Genomic DNA, 10,663 nt, shown 5'->3' on the forward strand with positions numbered 1-10,663 from the left:
AAAAAAAAAAGTTTCCCCATTTTTATCCTAAACATCTGTTCTCCATAGTGTTAAAAGTCAGCTTTTTTCCAGGGTTACAGGAACAATTATATGGATTCTAAAAAGCACTTATGTTACTTCAGCCAAACAATATCCATTCTGTTGAGAGAATGATTCTGTTTCCTCACCTTAACCCCATGTGTATGTATCAGGGTGGTATGACACAAGTCAGATTCCAACCCCAAGTTGGTCAACTTCTAGCTGCTGCTTCTGGGAATACCATCAACGTACTTGATGTTGAGACTGGAAGTGTACAGTTCAACTTGAAGGTCTGTTTTTTTATTTACTTACAGAGTAATGATAGTACTGCAGTTGTGTGAGTCCATCTGCATGAAAATTTTATACGCACTTACTGGAAAAGAACATTCCATTTAGGGGCACATCAAGGAAGTACAATCAATCTGCTGGGACAAAAGCGGGAAGTATATCGCTTCTGTTAGTGAAGACCGCATTCGTGTCTGGTCAGCTTTATCAGGTGGAGAATGTGTGCATGAACTGTGTTCAAGTGATAACAAGTTCAAATCCTGCACCTTCCATCCACGATATTCCCTACTTTTGCTTATTGGTGGTTATCAGGTATGCTGTTTCTTAAGATCAATATCCTGTTGCTTTGAAATTCTATTTTTGTTACCTTGTCTGTTGCTTTGAAGTTTAATTTAAATCACTTCCCTGAGTTTCTGTTATCAGTAGTTGATCAGCTAAGAGTTGTATTTAACATTTTCGGCCTCAATCAACATCCGTGTTGGCGGACTGACCATTTCTATGCTGCTTAGAATAATTGGTGTTTTACATGTTTTTCTTACAATAAATCCATTGACATTTGCTCAAGTCTCAAGTCTTGGAGAGGTAGTTGTTTGGGTCCATGTTTTTCTTTTTCCTTTTCTTTTATTTTTTTATTTTTATTTTTTGGAGTAGGGGGGTTGGGGATCAAATCTACAAATTTGCAGCATTGGTGTCATTTTCAGTGGATATGTTTTTTCATGTTATCCTCTAATTGTCTGGTGGGATCTAATGGTACTAACTTGCTGCAGTCCCTGGAATTATGGAATCCAATGTCAACTTGTAAAGCAAGGTCATTTCCAGCTCATGATGGGGTGATTACTGCATTAACAAACTCGCTTTGTACTGAAATGGTCGCCTCAGCTAGCCTTGACGGTTGTGTGAAGTTATGGAAATGAGAGTTTGTTTCTTTTTTGTGTCTACTGGGTGTTTCAGCAGCTTTGAAAGGAGGTAGCATAAATTTGTTTTCAAGCCAAGTATTCCTGGAGCACACCATGGTCAGGGAAGGAAATAGTTGGGTGGAAATTTTTGTAATTGAGAAAATGAACCAGATGTCTTGCTGAATATCTTCGACCACAACAGTTTGAAAGAAAGTCAATTTTTTGGTAACGAACGAGAGCAGAATATCAAACTGAGACCTAAATCATCTGGAATTTAGTGCAGGGAATAGAATATGTTGAACCCTGTTGAATATGCCATCCTGGATCACATTCTAATACACATTCAATTGTAGTTACTTACATGAAATGCTAGATTTGAAAACAGGACTAGGGATGAAAACATGTACATATGTGAAAAGAAAATTACAGACTTGGCTGCATATTGTGAATGGAATGAAATTTTCTAGTGTCATATAGTTTAAAGCAGTTGTGAATATATATGGATCTCCGATGGTGCCCAAAATGGAATGAAATTGTCTAGTGTCCTTAATGGCTTTTATTAGTGTTATTATTATTATTATTATTATTATTTTTTGGGCCAGTAGACTCGTGGTTCCTAATTTTTTAGATATCTTCACAGCAACTTCAATCCTTGGCTCATGGTTCCTAATTTTTTAGAATTCTTCCAAGGATGTTGTATTGATTTGATCTCTAACGACTGGCACGGTCCACTTCCTTTCTTGTCTAATTAGTTTCATTATATATTGGGAATAATCTATTATCTGGATCAATTCCTCTATACATTGTTGATGCAAAGACAATTTTCACCATTTTAGATGTTTCTAGGAAGGCTATTTAAGTGGCAACATTCTACTTCATGGGAAACTTTGTCATTTGTCATGTCATATCCATAGTTATCAATTCGGCCGAATAATTCGCGAATTATTCGGCCGAACCGAATTTTTCCGAATTTTATCAAAAATTCGGACCGAATCCGAATGAAAAATAAAATTCTTTAAAATTCGCGACTTTTTCCAAAATGAATATAAATCGCGAATAATTCGGACCGAATCCGAATTAAACCGAATTATTCGGTCCATTTAAACATTATTTAAAAAAAAAAACCAAAAATAAAAAATAAAAAAATAAAAAAACAAATTTTTTTTTTTTAAAAACCCCAATAAGATTTTTTGACCGCTTTTTTGACCGAATCCTTAAATTAATCGTCCGAATTATTCCGAATAATTCTCCGTCCGAATAATTCCCGAATCCGAATTTGCTAACTATGGTCATATCTCTGCAATTTCCTCTTTTATAAAAATCTGTCAGGATTCATCCCACTTTGTCAGGACAGATTCTTAAAGAGTTTATCAATGAAGGATTTGACAACTTATTAAATAAAATATGGGTAAGAGAACACTATTCTACTGGTGCAAACATATGCCAACGTGTAGGAGCATATTTAGCGTCCTGCAAGGTGGGGGGTAGCATGGTCTTTTCATACCTTTTATGTCTGTGTATTTTCTACATCAACAGGCAACAAGGTAACAAAGTAATATAATGTCTTTTTCCCATAAAATAAGATACTTGATTTGAATTTAATCTGCATTTTGGCAATCTAGCTAGAACAAATTGTACATATCTAACAATCAAAATTGTCATTTCCTTTTTCCACATGGCACAAGTGAAGATGTTGAGCAATTTTCCAAAGGAAAAGAAAAATATGGAATGGGGTTCATTTTCATTTTATTAAGATTCATTTTAATCAATATTTCCTCTTAAACTCTCTTTTTAGATCTTTATAAAATTTGAGGGGCTTAGTGGCTTGTATTCTAGTGAAATATCAACTTTATTTTCCACATAGCAAGTCATAGGGCCTTAAGTTCATTGACATATAAGTACGGCCCTTACCTACCCTTATATCCTAAGTTCTAGTCTGAAACAACTCTTCCAGATGTCAAAATAAAGTAAAAAAAAAAAAAAAGACATAATTTTGAAAAAAAAAAATAAAAAGAACCATTAAAAATACAAAATAAGATGACTAAAACAAAGTGTGCCTTACAATGGAATTGGAGCCCAAAGTTTACGCATGACCAATGCATGGTCCCCTCTTCCCACTTAGAGGTTCGGATTTTCCTAGTTGGCTGGCCAAACATGGGTGCTTCAATTGTCCTTCACATACCATGGGACCTACATCTTCTTTTTTTCTTTTTCTTTTTTGCTAATTGTGAATTTATAGTGTTAATGTGGTTCATTTTGGTGTAAATGTTTTTTTGCACTTTGATTCACATATTTAATTGTCTAATTTAAAGTTTGCTTTATTCTTCTCTTTGTATATTGTTAAATTTTAATTTGGACTTACATATTTAGAAGTAGACATACACACACTTACTTATTGGCCCTCGCGCTGATGCAGAGGCCAAACAACTAACTAGGTAGTGATCTCTTGCCCCAATTTAACTGTATTATTGGGGAAAAGAATGCTCTCTAGTTGCGTGACTCTATGTCAAACATTGAAAGTGGAAAAATAATGCCCCCAACCTCCATTGACGTCCATGTATACCCACTCATTGGCCTTCTGTAAACAACCAGGGAGCATTCATTGCCCCTTATTACTTTATAGAAAATTCTTTTCCTACGACTCATTTTGTTTTTGTTGTAATATCTTCTCAATTTCTGTGCATTGCATAGTTTTTTTTTTAGTAGTGGGCAGTCTGCAAGGATTTAATTGATGATTAGTAGATATACGCTCCTCTTTTTTTTTTTTCTTTAAATTTGAAAAAATGTGAACTTGTAGGAACATTCCCACTTGTAATGATTCTTGTTACTGTAATTTCTGGTAAAAGAATTGAAGCATTTCATTTCAGGAGTTCATCATATTTGGAGTTGGTAAAATCTTGTGGTGGGTACATCTTTATCTCAATTAGTCAAATGAAGGAGAGGTGAAGTTTCCTTAGGTAATTTCTGAGAGAACTAAGGAAGCCATCCATATATATCCCTCTTGCTCATGAAACTAACCATTCATGAAGGAGACCTTCAATGGAATCTGCAACTTTTCTACGATTTTGATAGTTGAAAAAAATTTCATATCCCTTAATATTGAAGAAATGATCACTCTCCTCCCACTCTTACTGCTCTCTCCACTTTTAAACCAACCACGGCAACACAAAAACATGGAAGGAGGGAAGTCCTTGTCCTGCGCATCGCCTTCCCTTCTCACCAACCTATACCTATCCAAAGTTTATTTGGCAATATTGTTTCTATGTAAATCTTTCTTTGCTTTTGTATAGATCAACCTCCTTACACCATCACAGTTTCTTATATCAGACAATTGATGAGAAGGTTCTTGGCATCTGGCCTTCATTCTACATTGATTGTTGTTGGTGTTAGGTTATTATGGCACACTTAAGGACCTCTCTACAAAGCAGGGGTAAGGCTACAGCTACATCCATTATAACTCTTCCCAGACCTCACAAAGGCAGGAGCTTTGTGCATTGGGTATGACCATCTACCATACCCATGTACGCACGATTAACAACACCTTCAAACAATTGTTACGGCAACCTTTGGGGGTAAAATGTGAAAAATATACACAAAGTGAGAGGCTACCATAGAGCTACCATGGAGTGAAACAGTGAATACTAGCACACATTTTTTTTTTTTTAACATTTTTTGGGTAATTTAATTAAGAGAAAAATTGAGTGGGTAATTTGGTAAACAGAAACAATTCTTAGGTGATTTAGTATTGTTTATAAATTGGAAATATGGAATGATTATTGATGTGTAGGAATCTAGATTCTGGATAGAGATTATGAAAACCTAGACCTCTCTCTCTCTACATGTCTGTTGCCATGTAGACAAAGGAGGCTCCACAGCTGGGACCCAACAAATGTTCTATATATATCTAGTAGATTTCCTCATCTAATGTACAAGGCCATGAAAGTGAACAACAAAGGAGAGGGGCCGCCTACAACTCTCTAAGCTCAAAACCTTCTATAACCACCTCAGGTACTTAGCAGCAATGGCTTCATCATCTCCTTTTTTCTCCTCCACTGCAACTTCATTAATCCTCCTACTATTACACTTATGTTGCCTATTTGATACTCTCCTTGGTAAATCAAAATTAACCAACTCCCCCACTTTTCACCATCACCACCACCGCCACCACTCAACAAACCCACTTCACCAAGCCTACATAGCTTTGCAAGCATGGAAGCTTGTAATCTACTCCGACCCCAACAACCTCACCTCCAACTGGGTTGGTCCATTGGTGTGTAACTACACATGTGTATACTGCGCACCCTCTCCCCATGATCCCCATGTCCAAGTTGTTGCTGGCATCGATCTCAACCATGGTGATATTGCAGGCATCCTTCCAGACGAACTCGGACTTCTTTCTGACCTTGCACTACTGCACCTCAACAGTAACCGCTTCTGTGGAATTCTCCCATCAACATTAGCCAACCTCACTCTGCTCTATGAGTTAGACCTCAGCAATAACAGATTTGTTGGCCTTTTCCCACTGGTGGTACTCTCCCTCCCTTCTCTGATGTACCTTGATCTCCGTTACAACGAGTTTGAGGGACCACTGCCTTCTGAACTCTTCAATAAAGCCATCGATGCAATTTTCGTCAATAACAACCGCTTGACCTCAGTAATCCCATCCAATTTAACGGGGAGTACAGCATCTGTGATAGTGTTTGCCAACAACAACTTAGGGGGATGCATTCCACCTAACATAGCAAAGTTGGCAGATAGTCTAGAAGAGCTGTTAATGATCAACACCAACTTGTCAGGGTGTATGCCTCCAGAGGTAGGCTTCCTCTACAAGCTGAGAGTATTGGATGTGAGTTTTAACAATTTAGTTGGTCCCATACCTTACAGTATCGCAGGATTGGCACATTTGGAGCAGCTGAATCTTGCCCATAACATGATGACTGGTACTGTACCAGCCGGTGTTTGCGTATTACCAAGTTTGATGAACTTCACCTTCTCCTATAACTTCTTCTGTGAAGAGGAGGGGCCCTGCCAGAACCTGACATCAAGAGGTATTGTATTTGATGACCGCCGGAACTGCTTACCAGAGAAACCATTCCAGAGGAGCAAGAAGGCCTGTGATGCAGTTCACCCAGTTGACTGCTTTGAATCACTGTGCTGGTAGCGCTGCTACTGCTGCTGCAACACCTTTGATTTCACCTTCTGGTCACTTTTAGTCCTGTAGCTTGTGTGTCCAAAAAGATAGATTTGTGAAAAATATTTCAATGTATAATACTGACTATTTGCTAATAAATTATGTACCCAAGTAGATTGTGGCAAGAGGCCTCAGGGCTCTCCAGTGAAGTAATGCTGAAATTGGCTTGGCCCTTGAAAGAGGGGCTTTTGTCCCCTGCTTTATAGGTATGACATACCCCAGGAATCAAGCCAATGAGATGATCCTATGATAGCCTAGGAATCAATCCAATTGGTTGATCCCAGATCACTATTTTACTTTTTAAAGTGCATGTGATTCCATGTCAACCGACATATTTTTTATTTTTTTCTTGGCCACAGAGGCATGCTATATCCAACCCTATAGAAGGATTAACAACATATAATTCCTAGAAACTGAAATAAATAATGGGTTTAAAGCATCTTTTCAAAGTTGGCTCATGCAGTACACAAATGATAGCCAAATGAATATCATAAGCATCCAACTTGGGCTCTCGACAGATGGGATTTGCAAGGGTAGTTGATAACAAAGACCAAGACAAATCTTATTTGGATTGAAGGGAGTAAATCAAGACCACCTCCTGTCTCCCATCTTTGAGATGCTGCCTCCATCATGTTCACCTGTAACTTTGTGTCCAACAATGGTCAAGTTTGATATATACTAATCTTTCATTAGTTTTTCTCAAAAGAAAGATTACAAATTCATTAGCAAAAACAAATTACAAAGTTCTTGCCAGTAAAGAAGTACACAGAAAATGGTTCAGGAATAGAATCTAATTAAAAACAGTCACTTGCACCAGTCGCTTCACTTCCAGAGTTCTTCCATGGGGATTCCACGTTGACGAGCAACATCACTAAACTGTCTCATCTTCTGTATAGCAACAACAGTTGCTCTTGCATTGTTAAGGGCATTTTTACTCCTTATTTGTTTGCCCAAAGCATTCTCAACACCTGCCATTTCTAAAACAATCCTAACTGCACCCCCGGCAATCACTCCAGTACCTGGTGAAGCAGGTCTTAGCATCACCTTTGCTGCTCCAAAATCCCCATCGGACCTGTCATTCATTAGCATAGAAAACATGATATAAATTTTAACTTATTTAGATAAACTAAATGACAAGAAAAAAAGTTATTTTCTCATCAGGATTTCCATTCAATACAGAAAAGCTAAAATCTTTGCAGACAGATGATGACAGTGAAACAATAGAACGTAGAACCCTTAGATGGAGGGTAGTAGTTTCCCAGAAGCTAAGGACTGAGAACAAGAAAAGATAAATCTCAAAAGGGGACTAATGGAAGTTAAGCTATACACGACAATTATACATGGTTCGATCAGAGAAGAAATAGGAAATGAGTGTGGAGAAGTCCACTGGAAGATAGTTCTTGGTACATAATATTTCACAATAGGATTAAGAAGGAAAAAAGGCTAAGCAATTTCATAAATAAAAAAGGATTCGAATTCATGTACAAATATCCAGGTGCATTATCTGACAAATTGGGTAGATTCATTAGTCCACAATGAATTTGAAGAATTCCATCTAATCCAGTACATCTCCAGGTGCATTGCTGTTGGGAAAGAACATATAATGAGCTGCACACTGATCCAATCTTACAGGTGAGAATTAGTAGTTAAAACTTTTTTCTTACACATATCAATCATGCCAGTTTCTGGTTCTCCCACAGTGAAATGGACAGAAAACAAAAGATGCTTTCATTCTCACACTTTGCATCTTAAATGTGCCCCCATAGACCCTCCTTAATCCAGTCACTTGTATTTGCAGCTCTCCCAACCCAACCCCTTGTCCAATTTCTGATGAATATCCTATAACTATGTACTCTCCATCCATAAATCTCTAAGAATGTTCACTGCTATTCCAAACCTTACAGCTCACACTATCACTTGTCCCCCCACAAATTCCCCAATCGAAAATGAATAAAAATAGGTATCTCACAGCTCTAATCCCTTTGACTCACAGAACCTAAAATTCATATAATCCCACATATCCCTCGATTCGCTCACTTTTTTTGTGTGGGACCATGGGGGGGGGGATATCGTGTATCTATTCTTTCACAAGTAGGTCCTTTCAGTCTTTCCATACTTCCATCAGATAAACACAACGCCATTAGACACAAAACTCTCCAAGTGCAACCCCATCTGTTACTCAATTAGGATCTTTTAGCAATTTAAAGTTCCCCCTTAAACCTCTTCTTTCGACTCCAAAAAAAAAAACCAAATAATTAGCCTCCGAAAATCATAACCAAAGCTTCTTTCTGTTCTGTCTACCTGTAGTATGTTTTATTCTTGTTCATCTTCTTTTGCCGATGTTAGTAACCAATCAATTTATTTAAATCATACTTCTTCTCCTTCGGTCAGAACCAAGGTAGCTCACAAAATCAAGAAAACGTGATGAAAACTGATTGATATAACAATTCGATCATCATTTATATTCAGATGTCACATTTGGATAAATCAGCATATCCATATATTGTATGAACTGTTCACATACTGCCATTGGCAAAAGGTTTAGTTAGGGGTATTCTCCCCTGCCCCACTTTGTTTGCCAGCCAAATAAATGGAAAAGGTTGAGAAAAGCTCTACCAAGAATCCATGGAAGCAGAGACATTATTGATTCATGCATAATGTGAGCCAGACGCTGCACTGTACATCCTTTAACTAGGAAACTGTTTCCCAATTTCACAAAGGACCATTTAAACAGAACACAGGAGACACACAACCAGCCTCTCTTCCCACCCAACTAACTGATCACTGATTACAATGTTGATAATCACTTTAAACTCAGATAACTAAAACAAAAAAATACCCCTCACCACAGAGAAAGCAATCAAAGACTGGCTGTTGTTAATTAGTTTGTTTTGGGCATTAAAAGAATCAAATTTGGCCTTTCAGGTTAATTTATCTTTTTCTTCCCAACCAAAACTGCCAGTAATGTCCATAACTGACCCCATTTTAAATTCATGATGCAAGGATTTGTTTGACGAGAACCTAGAACGGAGTCCCAATTGACAAATAGATTAGAGAAGAGTTGGCTGGTTTCCTTTACCTGTGAGGGAATGTCTTATACTTGGTCATAGGCACGGTGATTAGATTCCTCCTGGCATTGGTAGCGGACTTCTGAACCGCCCCAATAACCTCCTTAGCTTTACCGACACCAACCCCAACCTGACCCTGCTTGTCACCCACCACAACAATAGCCCTGAAGTGCAATTGCTTCCCACCCTTGACCACCTTTGTCACTCTCCTCACCTGAACCACTCTTTCCTCGAGCCCATCCCTGACCTTCTCCTTCTTCGTCTTCGACCCAAACCCAGTACTCTTCTTTATCTTGGAGTCCATGACATAGATGTCATTACCAAGCACACTAACGCCACTGTAGGCTGGTCCGTACATCTCCTCATAGGCCGCTGCGATCTCTTCTTCCGTCTCGGGAACACCCTCGTCGAAGGCCGGAGGAGGCACGTAGCCTTCGGGAGGCTCTACAGGTTCGAAAGCAATTTCTTCTTCTGGGTTAAATTCATCGAAGAAGGTGGTGTCGATGTCGTCGGATTTAGCTTGTGAGGGCATGAATTTTCGGGGTTTGGGAAGAAATGAGAGGGAAAATGTTTGTAGGGTTTTAATTTTGCTACAGCAGAAACTGGTGGGTAGGAGGAGTTCAGGGGATAGTTTGAAGTGAGAGGTCGGAATAGTTGTACGGAAAGAAAGCGAGGTGAAAGAAGATAGAGCAGTAGCAGAGGAAGCCATTCTTCTTATTTGAAGTTTACTTCTGCTTCTGGGTTGAAGAAGAGAAGCTCAATAAATGGTGATGTGAAATCGCTTCTGTTCCGTTGCCTTCTCTCTCTCTCTCTCTCTCTCTCTCTCTCTCTCTCTCTCTTCTCTGGGACTGGTAGGCTTATCTGAACAACTGGATTTCTTTTGTATGGAAATGGAACCCAACAGTCCCAAAACCCATTCTCTTAGCCGGTCAGCCCGGGTCTTTCTCCACCCAGAGACCCCAAACCCATCCTAGGCTGTGCAAGTATTTATGATTCAGCTCAAGGAGTAACAAGTAGTAGATTGGCGATTGGTAAGTGGTAACTTGGTTAAAAAAAGTGTTTCCGGTGCAGGGGAAGAAAAAACAGAATACTTTTTGCCAGACACTTTAATGGAATCACTTCCATCATGCAACTAAACATGGGATCAACCAAAGAAAGTGAATAAGCATTCAGCCAGGGGATAGGATGGTCTTTTTGTCACCTCT

At 38.6% G+C, this 10,663-nt stretch overlaps 3 protein-coding genes across 8 annotated transcripts in view; 2 read left to right on the plus strand and 1 right to left on the minus strand.

Annotated features, from left to right (window-relative positions):
• Positions 1–1,682, plus strand: part of LOC122094120 (transcriptional corepressor LEUNIG-like) — a 29,388-nt gene extending 27,706 nt beyond the window's left edge. For all 6 annotated transcript variants that reach the window (XM_042664808.1, XM_042664804.1, XM_042664807.1 and 3 more), the window contains 3 exons: positions 192–308; positions 415–615; positions 1,071–1,682. In XM_042664808.1, coding sequence (XP_042520742.1) covers positions 192–308; positions 415–615; positions 1,071–1,217 — 465 coding nt within the window. In that variant the 3' untranslated portion in view covers positions 1,218–1,682. The remainder of the gene's footprint in view (positions 1–191; positions 309–414; positions 616–1,070) is intronic.
• Positions 1,683–5,220: 3,538 nt separating this feature from the next.
• LOC122092994 (leucine-rich repeat extensin-like protein 4) lies at positions 5,221–6,550 on the plus strand. Its single transcript, XM_042663276.1, has one exon. The coding sequence runs from the start codon at positions 5,221–5,223 to the stop codon at positions 6,358–6,360; it is 1,140 nt and encodes a 379-aa protein (XP_042519210.1). The 3' UTR covers positions 6,361–6,550.
• A 377-nt stretch (positions 6,551–6,927) lies between these two features.
• Positions 6,928–10,358, minus strand: LOC122094332 (30S ribosomal protein S5, chloroplastic). Its single transcript, XM_042665098.1, has 2 exons — positions 9,470–10,358; positions 6,928–7,462 (listed from the first exon to the last, which is right to left on the minus strand). Exons 1-2 carry the CDS (start codon positions 10,165–10,167, stop codon positions 7,213–7,215), a joined length of 948 nt encoding a protein of 315 aa, XP_042521032.1. The 5' UTR covers positions 10,168–10,358; the 3' UTR covers positions 6,928–7,212.
• Between the last annotated feature and the right edge of the window lie 305 nt (positions 10,359–10,663).

Source organism: Macadamia integrifolia, chromosome 11, assembly GCF_013358625.1.
Source record: "Macadamia integrifolia cultivar HAES 741 chromosome 11, SCU_Mint_v3, whole genome shotgun sequence".
Taxonomy (NCBI): domain Eukaryota; kingdom Viridiplantae; phylum Streptophyta; class Magnoliopsida; order Proteales; family Proteaceae; genus Macadamia; species Macadamia integrifolia.